Genomic DNA, 25292 nt, shown 5'->3' on the forward strand with positions numbered 1-25292 from the left:
AATCAAATTCCTAAAATAACCTCACATATTGGTAAGAACCGTGTAGACAGAAAGGAAGGGCGTGAGTGTCGGGCAGGGCAGAAGGCCTGTGTTAGAAGAGTGGTGGTGGCAGTGGCTCTCTGAGGATGTAAGTGTAGCATTTAAACTGTCTTTTCCAAGAATCAACTTTTGATTTTGTTTTTGCTTTTAAAGTAGTTTTCCTCTATTTCATTAGAAAATTTGTTCATATTTCATTTGTTGTTTTCTTCCTACTGCTTTCTTTGGGTTTAATTTTCTGTTCTTTTTATAATTTTTTGGGAAGAAAATCTGCATCATGATTTTTGCTATTATTTTTTGACATATTACTTTAAGGCTATGAGTTTCCCTTTAAGCATAAAGTTTCCCTTTAAGCATGATTGTTTCTCTTTATGGATATCTGTTGCAAGTGGTGTATTGAAAAGATTGTCTTTCTCCACAGAATTACTTTTGTACCTTGGTAAATAATCAATTGGCCATATATATGTGGTCTAATTCTGGACTTTATTCCATTAATCACTATGTCTAGCCTTATGCAAAACCATAATTATTGTAGCTTTCATCAGGTAGTGCAAGAATTCCAACTTTGCTGTTCTTTTAAAAAGTGTTCTGATTTTTCTAGGATTTTTGCATTTTCATAAAAATTTTAGACTCAGCTTATCAATTTCTGTTGTAGCCAGATAGAAGCCACAGCTGAAATAGCAAACAAAGTGAAGGCTATATGGCTTTTTACGATCTAGCCTTGGAAGTTACACAGTGTCACTTCTGTCTTATTCTTTTGGCCATAAGCAAATCATAAGCCCACCCAGATTCAAGAGAAAGAAGTTAGAGCCTACATCTCAGTAGAAGGAGTGTGAAGGTCATTCTGTAGAAAAGCATGTGGGACCAAAGATATTGTCGCATTCATCTTTGGAAAAAACAGTCTGCCACATTCCACCCTCTGGCTACAGTATTCATATTCCTCCCACATGCGAAGTACACTGCCCCCTCTCCTCAAGACCCCCGAAGTCTCATCCCATCACAGCATCAGCTCAGAGTCCAAGGTCTTGTCGTCTAACGTGGATCCACATGTGGATGAGGCTTTCAGGTGTAAGGCCTTGAGTCCACTTCCTGTCTGTACTTCTCTTGTCTGAAGACTTTATGAACTAAAGAGAAGTTATCTGCCCCTCCACTAACTTAAGATGTTGTCATGGGGATAAGACGGATACCCACTCAAAAGGTGGGGCAAGGGAGGGAATGAGAGGCACACGGCAGTCACTGATCCATAGCAATTCTGAAATCCCTAGCTGAGCACATCTTGCCAAATCCTTGATTAGAACTCCGTATTACTCACCGGAAAAGCAATATTTCTCCAGGGCTTTTGGCTTTATCCTATGGATTCTTAGTTCTGCCCTCTGAACAATCTTTCCATTTCCTAAAAACTAGCTTGGATTATAGCTGACTCTTAGTCTGTTGACTGCCTCTAGAAGTTTAAGGGCCCAAACCCTTTTTATGTTTTGTATAGTTTCTATTTCTTTCAGTTCAGGCTCATATAATTCCTTTCTAAACTTATGTATCAATACAAAAATTCGCTTCATTAGGCATGTTACACCCACCAATCTCTTTGAGACAATCTCCTCTACTTGACCTTCCTGGGAAGCTGCTGTGGGACAATATTGTAAGATTTTTTTCTAAGCTCTGCTGTTTAACATAGAGGTCAGGTCTGGAGGCATGCCTTTAAGGTCCTGGGAGGTCTTTACCTGTTTGAAAAGGTCTATGAGGTGCTGCCTTAAACATTTCTGAGATCATAGCAAAGGATCTTACAGGCCTACCCTGGATTTGATCTCTGTTTTCCATGACACTGCAGGTGACAGGTTGCTAAACTTTCTGACACAGTATGTCTTGTCGGGTGTCTTCCTATAACACTTTTAAGCCTTCATCAGTAATCTCCTTGAGGCCCTTTGGGTTTTTATGGTCAGTCTCCTCATGGCCCTTCCAGCTTCCACTCACCACTTGACCCCAAACACAATGCCATGGTTTTTTATTGTGGCAGCACACCCCAGGTACCAAGGTTCTGTTTCAAATGACTATTTTCCTGTCATTAGTTTTCCCAAAACATAGTGACTTAAAACAATAACATTTATTTTATTACTTCATGTGGTTCCTGTGGGTAAGCTATTCAGGAAGGGCATGGTTGGCAGGCTAACATTTATGTCATGTAAACTTCTTATAATTGAATTTTTCTTGACTATGGATCACATTTTCCTGTTTCTTTGCATATCTGGTGAACTTTGATTAAATAACGGTCTCTGTGCCTAATAACATTGTAGCAAATCTGCATTCTGTTATCTTCCTCTGAAGGGTGTTCATTCTAATTTTTTGCAGGTAGTTCAGTTACTGATTGATCATCTTGACCTTGTGAAGCCTTGGTTTTAATGCTTCCTTGGTGCCAATCTGGGGAAAGCCCAGATTTGTCAGAACTCAATCTCTAAATTCTGTCTCCCTGTACATTTTGTCAGTCAGGGCTTGGGTTTAGGGTTTGTTAGGGAGGATCTAGCACAGGTCTTAACTTTAGAGTGTCTCCTAGGGACAGCCTTTCTATTGTCTCAGCTGGATGGTAGGGGTGTCACTAAGTTGTTAATGAGTGACATTGGCAGGTCTGGGTCTCCCAGTCTCGTGGCACTGCTCTTCTCCCAGCACTGGTAGACTGCTGGTATATCAACCCAAGCACTACTGCTGTCTGCTAAACCTTGGGTGGTCTCACCCTGTGCATGTGTGGTCAAGCCTGTAGTCATAGGCTTACAGAATCCTTTGCTTGGATTTCTGGGGCTCCCCTCTTTGCACAGTTCCCTTCTCTCCAATGCCTTTTCTCAAAATTTCTGCCACTAATGGTGCCCCCAACTCTGATCTCTGCCTCCTCAGCTTAATGGTGCTTTACTTGGACTCCAGCTATTACTGCTGTAGCAGGAAGTTGTCCCCAGGCAGAGTGCTGGATGATCATGGGCTCATCTCATGTTTCCCCTTTTCAGCATTTTCAGTCTTGTACTCCCTGTTTAACACTTAAAGAACCTTCCTCAAGTATGTTGTCTAATTTTGTCATTGTTTACCTTGGGAGAGTGTTCTAGTTACTGTTACTGCATAACAAATTATCCTAAAATTTAACAGCTTCTAGAGTCATTGCATTTTGCTCATCAGGATTTTGTGAGTCAGGGATTCTAGAAGCAGTGGCTAGGTACCTCCTACTTGGGGTCTCTCGTGCAGTGATTTATATGAAGGCTTGGCTAGGCTACACATCCCAGTTGACTCACATCACTGACAGCTGACGGTGGTTGTTGTGGAGAACTCAGATGACTGTCTACTGGAGTGCCCACATGCAGTCGCTCCATGTGGCTTGGGCCTCCTTACAACACAGCAGCCTCCGAGTAGTCAGACTTTTTACATGGTAGCTGAGAGGTCAAAATGCAGTGTCCCAGATCATAAGGCACATTTTGCATTGACTTTTATGACCTAGTCTCAGAGGTCACATTCTGTTCTACTCTTTAGGTTGAGCAGTCATGAGTCCATCCAGACTCAAGGAAGTGGACCCCAGCTTTTGTTAGAAGAGTCAAATAATTTGTAACTATTAAAAAAAAAAATCACCTCAGCGGGCTAGTTCAGAATTACTCTCTTATGGCCCCAAGTAGAAGTTCATTTATCATATTTTTATATTGCTGCATAATTGTATTCTAATTTCCATTGATTTGTTTTTGACCTGTGGATTATTTAGAAATATATGTATTATTCAGAAGTGTGTTGATATAGTTGGGAATTTTTTAGTTATCTTTCTGTTTTTTATTTCTAGCTTAATTCCATGATGGTTGGTTACATGCTCTGAGTCATTTCAATTGTTTGAAATTTGTGGAGGTTTGCTTTATGTTCCAGTATATGGGTAATTTTAATATACAATGTATGAGCTGTGGAAAGAATGTGTGTTTTGTCATTGTTAAGTGAAGTGTTCTAATATGTTAGTTCAGAATTGTTAATTGTTTAATTCAGTTCTTATATAGGCCTCCTGGTTTTCATGTCTCTTGGATCTTATTAGTTACTGAACGAGGTATGTTAGTCTCTCATTATGATTGCGGTTTTGGGTATTTCTCCTTTAATTTTTTTCAGTTCTAATATATTTTGAAGCTAGATATTGTGTGCATACAGATTTGGTATTACTATATCCTCTTTGTATATCACCCCTCTTGTCATTACAAAGCATCCCTTTCTAGTAATGATTCTTATCATATGGTCTTTTTAACCTGATATTAGTATAGATACACCAACTTTCAGTTAGGATTTATTCGTTTACTTTAAACTCTTTTTCTATTCTTATTTGTGTTGCTTGCTAGCACAAATAGTTGCACTTTGTTTTTTTAATCCAGTGTAACAGTTTTAGTCTTCTAACTGGAACATTTAGACCATTTATAATTAATGTAATTATTGATATCGTTGTGTTAAAATTTACTGCCTTACTGTTTATTTTCTATATTATCTTTGTTCTTTTCTTTTTTGGATTAATCAAGCTTTTTCCCCTTTAATTATTCAATTTTCTCCCTATTGGCTTCTTAGTTATACAATCTTTTTATTATACTCTTTATACTTTTAGTGGTTTTCCTTGATTGAAGTATGCATTCTTGTCTAATATAAATTATTGCTTTTATTAGTTCCCCGATTATATTGGAATCTTAGAACCTCTTTCCTGCCTTTTATGTTATTGCTTTATGCATTTTAATTCTTCATATTTCAAGTGCAATAAAACCTTGTTATTGTTTTGCTATAGTCAGTGTTCATTTATATTTTCCACACGCAGACCCTTTTTGTTGTTATTCGTTCCTTCCTTTATTTCTGTTTTCTGGTTGAAATAATTTTCTTTCTGTCTGAAGGATTCCTTTTGGTATTAATTTTTGTGGCAACAAATTTAATTCTATGTTTTTGTTTGTCTGAGAATGTCTTTATTTTACCCTCATTTTTGTACGATATATTAGCTGGTACAAAATTCTAGGTTGACAGCTATTTTCTCCCAACACTTAGAAGATTTTCCACTGTCTTCTAGTGGCTTTCATGTCTCAAAAATCCATTGTCATTCTTATTGTTGCTCCTTCAAAGGTAATGTGCTCTCCTCTAACCATGACTGCTTGTACAATTTCCTCTTTGTTATAAATTTTTGACAGTTCTGCTATGATCACCCTAAGGATGGTTTTCTTTGTGTTTATCCTTCTTGGCATTCACAGAACTTATTGATTCCAGTTATTATCTATTTTGTTTCTAGAATTTCCTTTTGATTCTCTTTTTTATATATTCTGGTTACCTGTTGACATCCTCCAACTTTCCATTTATTTTCTCTATTTTTTTCTTTGCTTTCTTTCACATTTTATCAGAGTTATTTCTTCAATGTCTGAGTTACCTGTAATTCTGGTTCTGTTGTCTGTTTATCCCTCTCAGTTTTTGATCATTTGGTCTTATCTCATGGCATGTCTGGTGATTTTTCTTGAATGCTATACATTGAATATAAATAACTGTAGAGACTATGGGTATCTTTAGAGAGGGCTTCCCTTTCCTCTTCTAGTCAGAGTGGAGCTGATCACCTTAATCCAGTTGGACAGAGCTGAATAAAAGCTAGATCATAGTTTATAAGCCTTTATCTACTGCTGGCACACCCTTGTTTCTATGGTTCAGCCATTCCACAGGTCCCAACTGAGGGCCCATCTGCACTGTGGGTCCTATATTCTTATTCTTGTCTTCTCTGCACCTGAAGATTACAGAAATGTCTGTTCTGCTTTTCAATGGTTTTTTGTTTAGCTTATTAGCCTCCTATCTCACTCAGCTTTAGAATGAAGCAAAAGACTTGAATGGACAATGAGCTGAATTTTTAGCTCAGTTCTGTCTTTCCCTTCTCACCAGGATTTTGGCTCCCCATGTCTTTAGTTTTTGTCCTTCTAGCTGCATGAAATTGTCAGAAGTTCTGGTTTCTTGCCTCTTAGTAACAGCTCACTGCTTGGGTGATGTGGATTCTCAGCTTCTTGCTCTAGCACCAGACTTAACAAAAGAGGGAATAAAATGGCTGTAGTATACTGCGTCCGCCCCTTTGTGATTTCCCTTTTGTGGATCTTGTCTCTTCAATTCCTGGTTGTCTCAGCATCTGTCCAATGGCTGTAATTGTTGCTGTATGTTCTCTAAAATTTGATAATGTATTTCTGGCTGTTCTTGGTGCAAGCATTGGTTTGCCTCGAGCTCTTCTCTCTCAGCTGGAAGCAGCACCAAGCCAATAAAAAAAATTGTATGTTCTTATTGAGGTCTAATTCACTGTTTAAAAGTGTACAATTTAGTGGTTGTTAGTATATTCACAAGGTTGTACAACCATCACCACTGTCTAATTTCAGAATATTTTCATCACCCCCAAAAGAAACCCTGTTTCCCACAAACAGTCGCTCCTATTACCTTTTCTCCCAGCCCCTGGCAACCACTGTTCCACTTTCTGTCTATATAGATTTACCTATACTGGGTATTTCCATAAATGGAATCATACATTATGTAGCCCTTTATATCTGACTTCTTCAAGAAACTCGTGTGTGTGTGTGTGTGTGTGTGTGTGTGTGTGTGTGTGTGTGTAAAAGTATATATAACATAAAACTTTCCATTTTAGCCATTTTTAAGTGTACAAATCAATGGCATTACATACATTCACTTTGCTCGGCAACCGCCATCATCATCCACCACCAGAACTTTTTAAATACCCTATGCTAAAACTTTGTACTCATTAAAATCACTCTCCATTCTCTCTTCCCCCTATCCCTTGGGAACCACCATTCTACTTTCCTCTCTAGGATTAACTATTCTAAGTACCTCATATAAGTGAAACCATACAGTATTTGTCCTTTTGTGTCTGGCATTTCACTGAATGTCCTCACAATTGATCCATGCTGTAGCATGTGTCAAATGGGTCAATAGTTTTGACCCATTTTTGAGTTAAGTTTTGTATGTTGTATAAAGTAAGGGTCCAGTTTCATTCTTCTGCACATGGACATGTGTGCACAACCCACTACAGTTTTCTTAGCACAATTTGCTGAAGAGACTGTCCTTTTCCTATTGTATGGCATTGGCATTCTTGTTGCAAATCATTTGACCATGTATGTGACAATTTATGTCTGGGCTCTTTATTCTATTCCATTGGTCTATATGTCTATCTTTATACCAGGACCACACTGTTTTGTTTATTGTAGCTTTGTAATACATTTTAAAATCAGGATGTGTGAGTCCACCAATTTTGTTATTTTTCAAAATTGTTTTGCCTGCTCTTTTAAATAAACTTTTATTGGAACATAGACATGCTTATTATTCATTTGTTTATGTATGGCTGCTTTTGACCTACAGTGTCAAAGTTGAGCAGTAGCAACAGACCTTATGGCCTGTAAAGCCTGAAGTGTTTACTATTGTGCATTTACCTTTGAGAAAATGTTTGCAATCCCTGAACATTTAAGCTTTTTGCTCATTTCCCCAGCTGTAGTGGGTTGTGCACACATAAGTAAATCAAAAGGGAAAACAATTTGTACAAAGATACTTATGTCACTACAGATGCAAGTGAAAAATAAAAAAGCCTAAATGCCCAGAAGCAGGGGAAGTGACAAAGCATTCTGTGATACATGACAGCATGCTGTTAAAGTGACGGGCATATATGGTCCCGTCAGAGAGGAGCTTATGTGCAGCAAGTGCCCAAAAGCAGAATACAAAAGAATATACATTCATTGATTACCACTACAAAATTTGCAAATTGTAGGAAAGATGAGATCTAAATAGTTTAAAAGAGTGCTTATTACATTTCATTTTCCATTAGAACTTCTAAAATTAAGGCAGTTGTGAATTTTTTATTCTGGAAAATCTCAAGCATGAAAAAAAAAAAAGAGAGAATGATGAAATGAGTTCTTTGTTCCTAGGACTCATCAGTAGTTGTGAACACAGGGTTAATCTCATTTTGCCTGTTCTACCCAACCTCAAATGATTGGGAAGTAGATTCTTAACGTTGTAACATTTTATCTGTAAACTTCAGAGTGTATTTATTCTTTATGTATAAAGTCCTAAAAAAACCCTACAGAAGTACACAATAGCATTGTCACACCTATGTTTTTTAAATCAGTAATTCCTTATATGATAAATTTCCAGATAATCCCTGATCATCTTTAAAAAATTATTTTTTCTGTTGCTTTATTAAAATCCTTGCAAGGTCCACATTTAGTTGATTAGTCTTTCATATCTCTTTAATATTGAGCTTTTTCTCTTTCTCATTTTCTTTTTTTTTTGTACAATTTATTTGTAGAAGAAAAGGATTCACTTGTTCTGCAGTTTTGTTTATGTTTAGATTTTGTTGATTGCATGCCTTTGGTCCCGTTTAGCATGTTCGGTAGAGCCCATTGCCCCCTGTATTTTTACAAACTGGATGGAGATACCAAGGTATATTCTGATTCAGGCTCTGTGTTCTGGCACGCACACTCATAGGTGTCAGGAGGCACATGGTAAGACCTGGAGCGCACTGATCTTTGTTTGCACAGACAGGATAATGGGGAAAAAAGAGATGGAACAGCTGGCCAAAGGGCCCTGGGAGTGTTTGCACAGTGTGCCCCAATGATGAAGTGTAGGGGTTTTCTTTCAGAGCTGCTCATTTGCCTAGTCATACGTGTTATGGTGGTGGTCATAACTCATTCCTGAGAAGCTTATGTAAGTGTTCACTGGTGTTGATATAACTCTGGTGATTACTGCTCAGAGCTGGCTCACGTGAAGGAGAAAGTTCCGGGGCATTTGTGAACAAGTCTGATTCTGTGATCCTGAATTAGGTGGGAATAGCCATTGACTTAAAGCCATGCAGACACCAGTTGTTCTTAGTTGTTCATCTAAGCACAGGTCTCTTTACCTCCTTGTTGAGCCTCCTCTCTTTTTTCCTTATTGCTCTTTGATGGATTATATTCTAGAATTTGTGGGAGGACTGTTATTTATTTATTTATTTATTTAAATTTATTTTAATTTTGGTATCATTAATCTACAATTACATGAAGAACATTATGTTTACTAGGCTCCCCCCTTCACGAAGTACCCCCCACAAACCCTACTACAGTCACTGTCCATCAGCAGGGAGGGCTGTTTTTTGAAAGTTCATTGATTATTTTGATTTGGTTGTAAATTCACATGGTTTAATATTCAGAAGATATAAAAGAGCATGTGGTGAAAAGTTCATTTTGACTTAGAGAAAAATCAATTATAGTACTTTTGAAAATAACAGTTTTATTATTAAGGATAGATTAAGATGTGGTATATATTATAATGTTAAGTAGAAACCAGAAACTAAATAATAAGGGTCATGAAGCACCAGTGAAGCACTTGTAAAACATTGTAAAAAATTTTAACAGCACATTTGTAAACTAAAGCTCTTTAATGGGCAAGCAGTAGTTCTTGAACCCAGAAGCTGAGGATTCATTCAGACAATGTCGGGTGGTAAGGAACTGGTTTGACCTGTATCCTCTGTGTAAAGGAAAGGGGAACCTTCTGTCTGAACTAAGTATGCATGGGAATTACACATTCAATGTCTGGTCATTATAAAATTACTATTGCACTTGGCCAGAGAGGAATTCACAGCTAAGCCTCACAAGTTAGGATGTTTGATAGGGAATTTGTCTGTGACATCCAAAGGTTGTCAGGCTCTGTTCTTTCTCTTCCCAGGAACAGCCCACTCTACCAGGCAGAAACCAAAAGAAAGAAATACAACAGTTGATAACAAGTTCCCCCTGTTCAACAGATGAAGTTCAAAGCCCATGGCCTAACCTTCAAGGCCTGCCCTCTATTCTCTGACTGTGTCCTCCCTGCCTAAGCTCTCACCTTGCCTGCAACTGTTTCTCCAAATGATTACTCAGTACATTTGCTTATGAAATAGAATCAAAACAAATGGCCTTAAGGCTGGGAGAGCATCAGAGGTCATTATCAGAACCAGGTCTGAGGACCCAGCAAAACACCAAGTTGAAGTGTGCTAACCCAGCCCCACTTGTAACTGGTGTGTAGGGCAAGCAGCAGTGTTGGTAGACATGGCCATTTAGCAATGGAAATCCCCTCCTGGGCACCTGCTGTCCAGTCGCCTGTTCCTGTGGGAGGAGGAATTTGATGGCCTCCCCTTTTAGAAAGAATAATTCAGGGCTGTGAGTTAGGAGGAAGGTGACTGTACTATTAGGTGACAGCGCCATGGAAGTACCAGTGCTTTGGAGGGGCGGGGGCCTGAAGGAGTGATAGTTCTCAAGGAAAGCAGATCGAGAGCTTCCCTCTGTCGTGCTCAGGTGGGAATGCGCGAGGACCACATGAGGAGGGTCGTGAGCTGGGGAGGGCCCCTGGTCCGACCGCGGCTGCACTTCGGAGCTTCTCTTTTAGTTCTCGCGTTTGGCTGGACCCACAGGCAGTGGCACCTTAGTGGCACCTTGCTCCCTGAGCCAGGGCGCCTGCGACATGCCCAGCACCTCTTACCACCCTGGATTCTCGTCTTCGGGAGGCCTTCTGTAGAATGGCTGCTGTGGGTGCAGTGGAGACAGAGAGGTGACTGATGTCTTACCCTCCTGCTCTTGATGGCATTGCAGCGTCCCATCACGAGCCTGTCTTGTCTGGTGCCTCCTGAGACCACTGTCTCCTTGCTCTTCAAAAAGCAAAGGTATCTACCTGCAGCCTTCCTCAGTCTTGGAGTGTGCAGACCAAGGAGGGTGCTCCAGGTACTGCCGTGGGGTAGGAGTCGCCCTGGTGTTCATGTGGACGTGTGCACCTGAGCACACATGTGTCCGTACCCCTCCACCCCTCCACCCCACTCCTGGCCACAGTAGCTTCCTTCCCAGCAAACGCCAGGCAGTGGTGTGTGGAATGCTAGGAGGAAAAGGCCTTGGAAGTCACCCACCTTGGGACAGGTTGACTTCTGTGCCAGCATCTGGGAAGGATTTTGGGTCTACACCTAAGCCTGCCTTGGATGAGGAAATCCTGGGGAGAGACCGGGAGGTGGTCGTTGGCTTGGAAGGTCCCTTTTGCTGCTGCTTTGCTTAATTTATTTTTGCCACTGCTGAACTGCATGCATTTTCCCAACTATGCCATCTTGTTAAAGCCTCTACTCCTTTTGTTTATGCTCCTGTTAAACCTAGAATGTTCTTTCTTTCCTCCGTACAAGTTAGATTAAACCCAGGCACATCTTTCTCAAGGACGTGCCCCCATGCCCAGCTCTAGGCAAGGCTGGATGAAGTGCCCTTTCCCCAGGTTTTGTTGCTGTTAGGCACTCCCCACTGTATGTGCTTCCCCATGTGGACCACTTCAGTGTGACACAGGGCACGTGTGGTAGGCTAAACTAAAAGCAGGGGCAGAGCAGGCAGCAGTGGCTGTTAATGGCAGTCTCATGTGGAGAGCTTTAGAGTGAAGTGGTCTACAACCTGGTGTGGAGTGTGTTTGTGTGTTTGTGTCAACAAAGTGCACTTTGCACATGTCCTTTCTATTTCTCCCTTTGCTTTCTTATTTCAGATCTTTGATTAGGACATATAATTGAAGCTTGAGTTCTCCACACATGTAAATACCGCTGTCAAGCATGGCTGATCAAGCCTCAGAGGTTTGTGTGCTCCCAGAATGTGGTGGCCGAATGGAGTTCCCTGGAGTTTGGCAGATCTGGGCTTGAAGAATAGTATTTCCCATGAGAGAGCTATTGACCTCCCCATTTACGAATGTGGGAACTCTAGCTCAGAGATGTTGAACTCTGAACTTAGAGCTAGTAAGTGACAGAGCCAGAATTCAGTGGCAGTGCCAGGATTGTTGACTATGAAGCTCATGCTCTTAACTGCTGTTTTCTTGCTCATTTTCTGTTTATCCATAGGCAAGTCTAATGTCTTAGGGCTTCAGTTTCTCATATTTAGAATGAAGAGAGCAAAACTTGCGTTGCAGAGTTATTGTAAAGGAGAAAGGAGATAAGAAACCAAACCCATTCCATGTAGCTGGGATAGTAGCTGTTTTATATAGTGTTAAATGTGTGCCAGACACTGTTTGAGCACTTTATTTAGGCCACCTCATGTCAACAGCACCACAACCCTTTGAGGTTATAATTAGTAAGGGGCAGAGGTGGTGTTCACATCACCACAGTCTGGCTTCATGTCTATACTGAGCCCCCGTGCTCCATTATCTCTTAGGAAACACTATTTTTACCTTCAGGCTGTTCTAGAATACAGCATCCATATGAAAGAGACCCCGAGGAGCCCAGAGTGATGGGAGGACGAGGAGGGGCTGCACCAGGAATGGGATCACTGCAGAGTGTCTGGGACACTCACGATTCCCTGACTTGGCCACGGACTGAAGAGATGGCCCACTTGGGATGCTTTGATGGTTGAGTGCATAGGACGGTGGCCCGTAGCATGGCTTTCTGTCCACTTGGGACCTAGGCTAACTGGCTCACTTACTGGGATTGATGCCAACCTGTTCCCTTTGCCCAGCCCACAGGGCTGGATGCTTGTTACCCCTGCAATGCTTGAGTCTGTACTGATTTTTTAAAATGTTGAATATATAAACGAGGGAGAAGGGATAAATCTCCCTCACAGAAAAATTCCAAACAATAAATGTAGACGCAAAGAGGGACCCAGGAAACCACCATGAGAACACCACAGTAGCAATGGCTCCATAAGACCTGCTGCTGGCTGTGAAAATCAGTGGTGAGACTTTGAGGGACCAGGAGATTTGCATCTGCAAAGCCTCAGAGGCCCCTGCCCAATGTGTGTTTGTACGTGGTTTTAACATTATATCCAGAGATTCTTTGATGCCCCTCCTCCAGGAAATGGAGCTTAATTCTCTTCCCCTGAATGTGGGCTGGGCTTAGGATTTCCTTCTAACGAATAAAATATGGAAAGGGAAAAATAGTAATGTTGTAGCAGAGAAATCTAGCAGACACCACCTTAAGCAAGTGCTCCAGGTTAACATCCCCACTGATAAGCCGTGCTGATGCCATGTGTCCCAGGAAGGTGTGCCGAGTACAGCGCTTCATCTCTGTGGTGGTCTTCCCACAAAACCGGGACCCTATAAGGACGAGGAAGCACCAGACACACCCAGATGGAGGGACAGCCTACACAACTCTTGACCAGCACGCGTAAAAAAGGGTTCAGGTCAGGAAGGGCAAGCAGAGACTGAGAAAGTGGCCAGTCCAGGGGAGACAAGGAGACACGGCAGCTCAGGGCAGTGTGGTGTCCCGGATGGGGTCCTGTGACAGAAAAGAGACATTATGGATAACTGGTGAAAGTCAAATAAGGGTTAAATTTTAGTTAAAAGCAAACATACGTAATCCCACCAAAAAACCAAACTTGCAGAGTCCTTCCTGCCTGAGAGCCACGTGGCACTGATGAGAGCGCGGCGGCCACAGTGTTTACATTCTAGGTTAGAATTCCTCTTCCTTTGGGAAAGACCTTTTGGTAGCGTGGTGCTTGTGTCTGGGGGGCTCCGGTGGTCTGGGGATGGGCTTGTGGTCCACGGGCTGGCAGAGCCTGCCCATCCACCGAGCTGGCTGAGGGGGAGGGATGGGCCCATGGACACTCCCGCCCCATGCCCAGGCCTTGCTGGGTTTTGATGCCACAGATACAGTCCCTCTGCCAGGATTTTCTTCCCTTTCCCCCTGCCCCCAGGGCGATACCTGTAGACAATGTGCTCATCTTCCAGGGCCTCACACATGTTAGTTCCTTGTGGATCATCTCACAAAGCAGTGTCTTTCATATTCTCATGATCCAAACACAGTTATTCTTGGTTTAGCTAATTGTCTCTGGTGGAAAAATGATGTCTTATAGGTTCTTTGAGTCAGTGGGCCTGCCCCTCCTGTGGTGGTTAGCGCACTTCGCCTGATGTCTAGGAAAAAAACTCCTTCAAAAGAAGGCATCACAAATATCCCTTCAAGTGTCTAGGATGGTGCTGGCCAGGTTTGAGCCCTCCTCAGATGGTGAGTGAATTGAGTGATGAGCACCTTGGACACCAACAGACATTCTTCCTGTTGGCAGGTGGGACTTGGTCAGAGTCGCCAAGTGAGTGTGACCTGTACTCGGGGCCCAGCAGTCCCTTTCTGAGCAGCCTGAGGCTGGGACACTTCCCCCCTCTGATCATAGTGCCTGATTACAGCAGGGGTGCTGCTGCCATTCGCAGGCTTGGTTCTAGGCAGGCACACTGTTTAGTGCTCAGAACAGCTCTGCAGAGAGCATGACTCTTCTCATTTTACAGGTAAGTCCAGTGACACCCTGAGAGGTGTAAGCAACTGGCCTTGGATCCCCAGCTAATAAGTTGCTGAGTTGAGATTTGAACCCTGCTCTGTGTGGCATCAAACCCATTTGCTCATGAAGGTTTTCCCTCTTTCCAGACCCCTCCTTGGAAGACATGTGTGGCACTGCGTGTGCCCAGCCAGGGGACGATGGGCCGCCACCACCGCGGTGCCCTTCAACTACCTCATCTCAGTCTGAGCCTTCGGAGCAGCTCAGGTGTCACCCAGGCAAGAGCCTTGCCTCCGAGGACCCCAAAAAGAAGAGAGCTCAGAAGCCGTCCCACATGAGAAGGAACATACGGTGAGCTATGCTCCGGGCGGGAGGGGAAGGGGCGAGTAGAGGTATTTCCTGCATTCTTCAGATGGGTTTGTGCAGGAGAGTCCTCTTCCCAAGGGAGAGAAGTGTAGGGTGTGTGCCTGGTTAGTAGGTTCAGGACTGCTGGGCCTTGGCTGCCACACCGTGTGGGTTGGCTGAGGCTGGTGCCCGAGCACCCTGGCAGCGTCCCACTCTCCGGGGGCCCTGAGCATGCTAGGGTGCTCTGGATGGGCTCTCCTCCTTTGTCCCCATATGACTCAAAACAAGAGGCGATAGAAGAAGTTGAGTTCTCGTCTTCATAGGGCGCAGCTTCGGTTGGCAGGGACTGTGTGGTCTGAAGCAGGGCTTCTGCCTCGAGCTCAGACATCAGCAGATGTGAACGTCCTGAACTTTCCAAATCCCCAGCTGTCCTTCCTTCTACCAAATAGCGATTTTGATACTGAAAGGAGATAAGTGGTATCTTTTTCTCCTCCTGCCCCTGGCTTTTATTTTTTTTAAACATAATGACAACTTAAAAATATTACTCTATTGGGAAATACAGATGTAGAATCATCCATAGTCCTCCTTTCCCATGTAGTGACTCTGTTTTTCAATACTGCTTTTCAGCTTCATGAGTCACATATCACCCTGTTTTACTCTGGGCCTGTTGTGGGCAGAGATGAGTCAGCAGGGGTGTCCGCCGGGAGGTAAATAACGCGAAGGCTGGGTGAGCCCAGACCCACCTGAGCCGGGAGGCCGCCTTTAGGCTCCCCCGTCGGTGGGGCTGGCGGCAGCCATGCGGCCCCTCCTCCCGCCTCGGCTCTGAGCTCAGCAGCGGTGGGCCCCCTCTCCCGGCCCTCCGTCGCCCGGAGCTCAGGGGGCCTGAGTGCGTTCTGCCCTCCTCACGTTCAGGAAGCTGCTCCGGGAGGACCAGTTGGAGCCAGTTACGAAAGCAGCGCAGCAGGAGGAGCTGGAAAGAAGGAAGCGCCTGGAGCAGCAGAGGAAGGATTACGCAGCCCCCATTCCCACCGTGCCCCTGGAGCTCCTTCCCGGTGAGCCCGGGCCTGGGCGAGGAGCGAGGCCTCTCAGGAAGCCTTCCGAGGCTTTCAGCTCCTTGGATCCCACCGTCAGAAGGATCGCATTTAAATGGGTTAAGATGGATAAAAATGTACTTCTCAGATTGAGCTTACTTAGATGTTCTCCCTGTGTCTTTGGGACTTAACATGCCATGGGATTAGGACCTCCTCTCGTGGTCAGGTGGGTGCCAGGAGGTACACAGAGAAAGAGGCGCGAGACCCCTCGGCTTCTTCCCCAGGGGAGCCCACGAGAAAGGAGGGCGGGCGGTGAGTCACCCTGGGACATGCGTTTGACACTCCTTCCGTCTTTCTTTTCCTAGAGGAAGTTGTCTTCAGAGCAAGCGACGGTCCCCAGCTGCCCCCTCGGGGCCTGGCCCAGGAAGTCATTTGTTTGGACAGCAGCAGCGGCAGTGAGGATGAGGAAGGGAGTCGGGACGGTAAGGCCGAGCCGGAGGCACCTCTCCTTCCCCCGGCCCCTCGCCCGCCTGAGAGCCTGGCTGTTCCTCATGCGGTTTGGGGTCTGGCTGCAACAAGCCTCCCCTCCACTCTGTGGCAACCCTCAGTTTTTACCTAAACTTGAATCTAGAAGAGAAAAATACTAAAAATCAAAGATTTTATAGGAATGACTGATTCTGAGTTTGCTTCCATGCTGTTGTGCTTTACGGATGGGCAGTGAATTCTCTCTGCTCCCTGGGTTTTCTTTTGTTCGTTTGTTGGCCGCCTCAGAGGTGATTGAGCTGAGCTCCGGGGAGGAGGACACGTTGCACATTGTGGACAGCAGCGAGTCGGTCAGCGAGGAGGAGGAGGAGGAGGAGAAGGGCGGCACCCATGTGAACGACGTCTTGAACCAGCGAGACGCCCTGGGGCGGGTCCTGGTCAACCTGAACCACCCCCCGGAGGAGGAGAACGTCTTCCTGGCCCCGCAGCTGGCCCGGGCAGTGAAACCTCATCAGGTACTCGAATCTGGCTGCTCCCCTTCCTTCCCTGCAGCTTCCTCGCTGGGGAGGCTGCCTGCTGGTGGGTGTCACACCGTAGCCTGGGAAGTGCTTGTTCGGTACGGCGAGCAGCCGTTGGAAGGCCTGATCCTCCTTCCTAGAGTCCATTCTAGGTTTCCTAACAAGCAGGAAGGGACAACCTCAGGGTTGCCCTCAGGTAGATGGCACTGGGTCTCCTAGCTTAATCTTGCGACTCCTTGTGGAAGATCTGCAAGATGAATTGCAGTGCCCTCTGGAGAGTGGTGCTCTGATTGGGAAGCTTGACTCCGGGAGAGGTGTGACAGGCAGGAGTCTGAGGGACTTCCTGAGAGGAGGGAGCATTTGTGTTGGCCCAGAGCCTGCAGCCAGGCCAGTGGCCAGGCCAGGCCGTGGGAGCCCCGTGAAGGCAGAGACTGAGCCCCTGTAGCTCTGAATGGAAGAGCTCCTCATGGAACGTGCTGCCTGGAGGGGGCAGCCAATGGCAGCCAGGCCCATGCCAAGTGAAAGAGCCTGTCAGGACTCTGGCACTGCAGATTCTTGCTCCAGATGGGCCCTTATCCCAGGTGAAGGCTTTCCTCTGTTCTCCAACAAGAACACCCCAGCCGGTAGCCAGGCAGAGCACAGGGAGAATTCTGTAACCGCCTGCACTGGCTGTCTCGTGCAGTGTCTACTCCTTCACTTATTTCTGTTTAATTCTGAAGTGAGTAAAACCAGAGCCCAGATCTCTGCCAGTCCTTCTGACATTTGTCGGCGTTTGTTCCTTGTCAGATTGGCGGGATCCGGTTCCTGTATGATAACCTGGTGGAGTCCCTGGAGAGGTTTAAGACCAGTAGTGGCTTTGGCTGTATCCTGGCGCACAGCATGGGTCTCGGGAAAACTTTGCAGGTGATCTCCTTCATCGATGTTCTCTTCCGCCACACTCCAGCCAAAACTGTCCTTGCCATTGTGCCGGTAAGAGTTTAGGAAGGTCCCACCTGAGTTGCCCCTCTGAAGAGCTCTGGGTTAATGCCTTACTGGGCAGTAAAAGGCCTGGTGAGCTCAGTTCTGAGCTTGTTCCTGAAGTTTCTTTATGGACTTGGCTTTCTGACAGGTTAATACTCTTCAGAATTGGCTGGCAGAGTTCAACATGTGGCTCCCAGCTCTGGAAGCCCTTCCAGCTGACAATAAGCCTGAGGAGGTGCAGCCTCGGTTCTTCAGAGTTCACATCTTGAATGATGAGCACAAGTAGGTGGCCTGCCCCTCGTGTCTGCCCTGTCCTTTCACTCTTCCTGGACACCCAATGCCAAGATGGTCTGTTTCGGCGTGTGCTCTGTCCTCAGACTCCTTCGGTTTCTTGACCTGTCTTTCTCTCTTACTGCTCCGCATTTGTTCTCTACCTGGCTTTTCACAGTAAAGTCAGTGTTATGTGGCCTGGGAGATTATTTATGTTCTGTTTGAACATGCTTTTGTGTCCTGAAAAATTTGCATGCATGGTATCATTTTCCCATGTGTATAGAAATAAAATTCAACAAGCTTTCCACCTTCTAACTTTTCACCTTTTACATTTCTCTTTCTTAGAAACCTAATCATCAGTCTCTCTTTTTTAAATTAAGGTATCATTGATATATAATCTTATGGATGTTTCACATGAGCAACATTGTAGTTTCAACATTCACCCATATTATCACGCCTCCCCCCCACGCCCCCATTGCAGTCGCTGTCTTTCCGTGTAGTAAGATGCTAGAGAGTCACTACTTGTCTTCTCCGTGCTGTAATCAGTCTCTTCTTTTAAGCACCAATCTACAGCTGACCTTTAACAGTACAACTTCCAAGCTTTGAAAGGTGCAAACCATTTTTTGTTTTACATTTAAATAAAATTATTTATATTTCCATTCCATAAATTCAACCTGATTTCCAAAATTCTAAAGCTGTTCCTTGGTTCAAGCCAGCTGTCCCTGCTCCCCTACCCCCTGTTCGTATTGATAACTGGGGAGGGAGACTGTTTTCTGCAGAGGCTGCCTTGGTGCTTAGTGATTGATCACCTGCTCTTCTTCCTCGGACTTGAGGGCTGTTAGCCCATGTGCAGTTGAGGAAGTACAGCCAGGGCTCATTGTGTAGGCGTGGAGGGGCTTTGCTGAGTGTCATCCGGTCTCTGCTGCTCTTTCTCCTTCACTGCGTGTCCTTGGCTCTTTGTTCCCCAGGGCCTGGGTGGATGGGCTGCAGGGCCTGCCTTTGCTTTCAGGGCCTGTACTTACGGAAATACCCGGAAATGGCCCCTCAGACAGAATCGCAGTCATGCATGCACATCCATGTGATTGCCACTTTTGCCTGCCTCGTGCCATTGAATTTCTGGTTTTGCTGATTAACCCAGTCCATCCTCAGTATCATTAGTGTCTCTAGGATGCTGGGAAAGGCCTTGGGCAGCTGTCCAGCCCTTGATGCTGCTACACAGACTCTTTGGCGATAAGAAGTTCCACATACATCTGCCCCTCTTTGGTTATGAGGAATTCTTCCCAGGGAGCAGGGCAGCCATACTGTTTTCTGTCTGTTCCCTCCTGCAGGACAATGGCAGCTCGTGCCAGAGTGATGGCTGACTGGGTGTCAGAGGGTGGAGTGCTGCTGCTGGGGTATGAAATGTACAGGCTCCTCACCCTGAAGAGGTCCTTTGCGACAGGCAGAGCGAAGAAAAGCAAGAAACGCTCTCAGCCAGTCATCATTGATCTGGATGAGGAAGACCGACAGCAGGAGTTCCGGAGAGGTGCGCGGCCTGCCCAGGACACACTTGGGGATGCGTCGGGGAAAGGAGGACCCTCTGCAGTAGACCATTGTTGGTGTGGCTTGTGCTGTCATGAACCCGAAACCTTAGCCCCCAAGACGGGGTGGATGACCCCGCAGCTCCCAGAGGACTGCATTCCCCGCAGGCGGTGGGATCCTGGGCAGGCCTGGGCAGGCCACAGACTGGCTCAGGGGCCCCCGCTGGCTGCCCTGCTGCTCTCACAGAATAGCTGGGAGAGTTGCTGCCTCCTTTCCCACTGCCCAGAGATGTCCTAGGAAGCATTAAGAAAATATCACGTTTTTAAATCACAATGTACAGAGTAGTAGTAATACTGTCTGTGAATTTACAAAACAAGAATTTACCCCAGTGTTCTTAGTGGAAGCCATTCCTCTCCTGGTTCCAGTTTTGCTCCCCTCAAAGGGGTCTTTGCCTATTTGGGGGATGAAGTCCTTAGGGTTCAGAGGCTGTCTCAGTTCAAAGGTCTCTTCATCTATAAGATTATGTCTGTTCTAGTTTTGCATCTGTGGTTGAGCTGGGGTGCATTTGCCATTTAGCAATGACTGGCAGGTAACTCCAGGAAGAGCTGTCCTTTAGCTAGCTCCCACCAGCCAGCCTCAGATGGTGCCAAGATGCCAACAGTGGTGAGAACCGACTGCGAGTCTGGGTCATTCCCGCCGGTCTCATCAGACCATTTTTAATCCCAGCCTGACGCTCCGTAAAGGTCATGCTCTTTGCTGCCCTGTTGGTTTAAGCCCTAGGAAGGCAGGCAGTTTTACTCTTAGCCTAAAGGACACAAATAAGGAAAGAAAATGGGGAGCCAGGGGTATTTCCTGCAAGAGTCAGCAGGCCAGGTTCACGGGTCCCAGCAAGTGTGCAGGAGCATGACGGCTGGCTCCCGCTTTCCTGTTTCCACCAGGCCTTTTCTCCTCCAGAGGCCACCCCTACTTCCATATTGTTGACTAAGAACAGAACCCTCACCCTCTGACTTGGGGTCCTCTTCCCTCCCTAGAGTTTGAGAAGGCATTATGCCGCCCTGGCCCTGATGTGGTGATCTGTGACGAGGGACATCGCATCAAGAACTGTCAGGCCAGCACCTCGCAGGCCCTGAAGAGCATCCGCTCCCGCCGCCGGGTGGTGCTGACTGGGTACCCCTTGCAGAACAACCTCATCGAGTACTGGTGTATGGTGGACTTTGTGCGCCCAGACTTCCTGGGCACGCGGCAGGAGTTCAGCAACATGTTTGAGCGCCCCATCCTCAACGGGCAGTGTATCGACAGCACGCCGCAGGATGTCCGCCTCATGCGGTATCGGAGCCATGTCCTGCACAGCCTCCTCGAGGGCTTTGTGCAGAGGTGAGCCAGCCTGGGAGCCACTGCTGTAAGGAGAATGCCAAGTCCTGAAGGGGAAATGTGTCTGTGGAGGGACCCCTGGAGGGGCCATAGCAGAACTTCCTTTTCTTGAATAGCTAGGGTGTAGTGGGTACCCACTGTTTCAGTCCTCTGAGAGTTTGGCCCAGAAGTGCTTCTCTTACAAAGTTAATCTTTGAAGTTGCTAGGGATCCCTACCCTACTTGCTGACAGAAGCAGGGAGAGCTAGCTTTCCACTGACCTGGGTGAAAGGGCCCAGGCGGTGGTTCTGAGGGGTGTGGCCTCGCATTTCTGACCTCAGCAGATGCAGCTTAGGCTAGTGTAAACCCTGTTCCTCTTTGTTAAGATGGCATGTGTGGAGAAAGCTCAGAGAGTCAGCCTGGATTGGGGTAAGAGCCTGGAGTCTTCTGGTCTCTGTCACCCAGTCAGTGGCCTGGGACAGGTCACCCTCCCTCTTTGGATTCAAGTTTCTTCTTGATGGTTGCTGAACCAGTCCTCATTATTGCAAGCCTGCCATGAATGTTAAGATCCTTATGAGGGAGGTGTGGCAGAAATGCCGGCTTCTGTTTTTTTTTTTTTTTTTTTTTAAATAATTATTTTTTATTGAAGGGTAGTTGACGCACAGTATTACATTACATTAGTTTCAAGTGTACAACACAGTGGTAGAACATTTATATACATAATTCTAGGTTCCAGCTATCACCCTACCAGGCTGTTACAATATCTTGACTATATTCCTTACGCTATACATTACATCCCGGTTACTTATTTATTTTACCATTGGAAGTCTGTCCTTTTTTTTTTTTTTTTTTGTGAGGGCATCTCTCATATTTATTGATCAAATGGTTGTTAACGACAATAAAATTCTGTATAGGGGAGTCAATGCTCAATGCACAATCATTAATCCACCCCAAGCCTAATTTTCGTCAGTCTCCAATCTTCTGAGGCATAACAAACAAGTTCTTACATGTAGAACAAATTCTTACATAATGAATAAGTTACATAGTGAACAGTACAAGGGCAGTCATCACAGAAACTTTCGGTTTTGCTCATGCATTATGAACTCTAAACAGTCAGTTCAAATATGAATACTCATTTGGTTTTTATACTTGATTTATGATGTGGATACCACATTTCTCTCTTTATTATTATTATTTTTAATAAAATGCTGAAGTGGTAGGTAGATACAAGATAAAGGTAGAAATCATAGTTTAGTGTTGTAAGAGAGCAAATGTAGATGATCAGGTGTGTGCCTGTAGACTATGTGTTAATCCAAGCTAGACAAGGGCAATAAGACATCCACGTATGCAGAAGATTTCTCTCAGAACAGGGGGGGTGAGGTTCTAAGCCTCACCTCTGTTGATCCCCAATTTCTCACCTGATGGCCCCCCTGCGACTGTGCCTGTCTTAGGTTGTTCCTCCCTTGAGGAATCTTACCCGTCTCTGGCTAACCAGTCATCTTCCGGGGCCATACAGGGAAATGTTAAGTTGGTAAGTGAGAGGGAAGCCTTATTGTTAGAAAAGGTTAGCTTTTTACTTCTTTGCATATTTATGCCCTGTGGCTTCTATGCCCAGCATTTGTCTTGAGGTATCTTTACCACTTGGAGGAGTTATGATACTCGGTAAATTTGATATGAGGCACGAATTCTATTTAAGGGTTGTAATTAGGAAGGAAGAAGAAAAGCTATAGAAGTAGCAGGCGGAAGAAAACATGGGAAGATTGATTATTTCTTTGACATATCTTCTTGTAGAGTAACTTCAGCATATATAGGTTTTAAGCTACTACTTAAATTGCACACACACATTAACATAATAGGAGTATAGTTACATAACCAAAGCATATCTGTAATTACCAGCCATCTCCAGTGAAACCAAGAAAACCATTAAGGCACCTTAGGCATTTGTGAAAACTTATCTATGATATGGTGGATATTGTCCAACTGAACTTGAACAGTCTGAGAGAAATCAGACAAATTAAAACAACCCATTCCTGGGGACTGTTCACATGCCATATGTTTTCTTTTAACAGTAAATAGTCTGTAGTTGTAAGACTTTGGAGCGCTACAATTTGCACTTCTCCTAATTCTTGGTTGAGTTCCAACAGTATAGATCCAGTCAAATTTGTTGTTTTACTGTATGCACAGGCCAGCTTAGATATCTCCTTCCTCATTCCCATGGCAAGTCCAGGAACTGGTGGGATGAGTGCATCTACAGCTGTAGCAGTGCGTGGATCTTTGTTGGGGTTTTTTGATGATCATCTTCTGGCATGAGTCTTCCAGAGAGTGCAGATGTTGGAAGTTCTTTTTCATATCGTATCTTAGTTCATTTTTGGAGTAGCCCAATTAGGCTTTGATCCTCTGTATAAACACAAACAGACCCTTTGCCTACACTTTTATATGCCCTTTATACCCTTGTGTAGAACTCGTTGGAGGTTACCACACAGGAACTGCCCTTTTTTTTTTGCTTTGTTTTTGGTATCACTAATCTACACTTACATGACGAATATTATGTTTACTAGGCTCTCCCCTATACCAGGTCTCCCCTATAAACCCCTTTACAGTCACTGTCCATCAGCATAGCAAAATGTTGTAGAATCACTACTTGCCTTCTCTGTGTTGTACAGCCCTCCCTTTTCTCCTACCCCCCCATGTATGTTAATCTTAATACCCCCCTACTTCTCCCCCCCTTATCCCTCCCTACCCACCCATCCTCCCCAGTCCCTTTCCCTTTGGTACCTGTTAGTCCATTCTTGAGTTCTGTGATTCTGCTGCTGTTTTGTTCCTTCAGTTTTTCCTTTGTTCTTATATTCCACAGATAAGTGAAATCATTTGGTATTTCTCTTTCTCCGCTTGGCTTGTTTCACTGAGCATAATACCCTCCAGCTCCATCCATGTTGCTGCAAATGATTGGATTTGCCCTTTTCTTATGGCTGAGTAGTATTCCATTGTGTATATGTACCACATCTTCTTTATCCATTCATCTATTGATGGACATTTAGGTTGCTTCCAATTCTTGGCTATTGTAAATAGTGCTGCAATAAACATAGGGGTGCATCTGTCTTTCTCAAACTTGATTGCTGCGTTCTTAGGGTAAATTCCTAGGAGTGCAATTCCTGGGTCAAATGGTAAGTCTGTTTTGAGCATTTTGATATACCTCCATACTGCTTTCCACAATGGTTGAACTAGTTTACATTCCCACCAGCAGTGTAGGAGGGTTCCCCTTTCTCCACAGCCTCGCCAACATTTGTTGTTGTTTGTGTTTTGGATGGCAGCCATCCTTACTGGTGTGAGGTGATACCTCATTATAGTTTTAATTTGCATTTCTCTGATAATTAGCGATGTGGAGCATCTTTTCATGTGTCTGTTGGCCATCTGTATTTCTTTTTTGGAGAACTGTCTGTTCAGTTCCTCTGCCCATTTTTTAATTGGGTTATTTGTTTTTTGTTTGTTGAGGCGTGTGAGCTCCTTATATATTCTGGACGTCAAGCCTTTATCGGATGTGTCATTTTCAAATATATTCTCCCATACTGTAGGGATCCTTCTTGTTCTATTGATGGTGTCTTTTGCTGTACAGAAGCTTTTCAGCTTAATATAGTCCCACTTACTCATTTTTGCTGTTGTTTTCCTTGCCCGGGGAGATATGTTCAAGAAGAGGTCACTCATGTTTATGTCTAAGAGGTTTTCGCCTATGTTTTCTTCCAAGAGTTTAATGGTTTCATGGCTTACATTCAGGTCTTTGATCCATTTTGAGTTTACTTTTGTATATGGGGTTAGACAATGGTCCAGTTTCATTCTCCTACATGTAGCTGTCCAGTTTTGCCAGCACCACCTGTTGAAGAGACTGTCATTTCGCCATTGTATGTCCATGGCTCCTTTATCAAATATTAATTGACCATATATGTCTGGGTTAATGTCTGGATTCTCTAGTCTGTTCCATTGGTCTGTGGCTCTGCTCTTGTGCCAGTACCAAATTGTCTTGATTACTATGGCTTTATAGTAGAGCTTGAAGTTGGGGAGTGAGATCCCCCCTACTTTATTCTTCTTTCTCAGGATTGCTTTGGCTATTCGGGGTCTTTGGTGTTTCCATATGAATTTTTGAATTATTTGTTCCAGTTCATTGAAGAATGTTGCTGGTAGTTTCGTAGGGATTGCATCAAATCTGTATATTACTTTGGGCAGGATGGCCATTTTAACGATATTAATTCTTCCTAGCCACGAGCATGGGATGAGTTTCCATCTGTTAGTGTCCCCTTTAATTTCTCTTAAGAGTGACTTGTAGTTTTCAGAGTATAAGTCTTTCACTTCTTTGGTTAGGTTTATTCCTAGGTATTTTATTTTTTTTGATGCAATTGTGAATGGAGTTGTTTTCCTGATTTCTCTTTCTGTTGGTTCATTGTTAGTATATAGGAAAGCCACAGATTTCTGTGTGTTGATTTTGTATCCTGCAACTTTGCTGTATTCCGATATCAGTTCTAGTAGTTTTGGGGTGGAGTCTTTAGGGTTTTTTATGTACAGTATCATGTCATCTGCAAA

General features: G+C 44.6%; 1 protein-coding gene across 6 annotated transcripts in view; it reads left to right on the top strand.

Moving 5' to 3' along the window:
- The window catches only part of RAD54L2 (RAD54 like 2), a 91695-nt gene that overhangs the window by 44987 nt on the left and 21416 nt on the right, over positions 1 to 25292 (top strand). For all 6 annotated transcript variants that reach the window (XM_057486924.1, XM_036878101.2, XM_036878104.2 and 3 more), the window contains 8 exons: positions 14393 to 14594; positions 15501 to 15640; positions 15985 to 16101; positions 16391 to 16617; positions 17407 to 17589; positions 17729 to 17862; positions 19179 to 19375; positions 20403 to 20745. In XM_057486924.1, coding sequence (XP_057342907.1) covers positions 14393 to 14594; positions 15501 to 15640; positions 15985 to 16101; positions 16391 to 16617; positions 17407 to 17589; positions 17729 to 17862; positions 19179 to 19375; positions 20403 to 20745 — 1543 coding nt within the window. The remainder of the gene's footprint in view (positions 1 to 14392; positions 14595 to 15500; positions 15641 to 15984; positions 16102 to 16390; positions 16618 to 17406; positions 17590 to 17728; positions 17863 to 19178; positions 19376 to 20402; positions 20746 to 25292) is intronic.

Source organism: Manis pentadactyla, chromosome 1, assembly GCF_030020395.1.
Source record: "Manis pentadactyla isolate mManPen7 chromosome 1, mManPen7.hap1, whole genome shotgun sequence".
In the NCBI taxonomy this organism is placed as follows: domain Eukaryota; kingdom Metazoa; phylum Chordata; class Mammalia; order Pholidota; family Manidae; genus Manis; species Manis pentadactyla.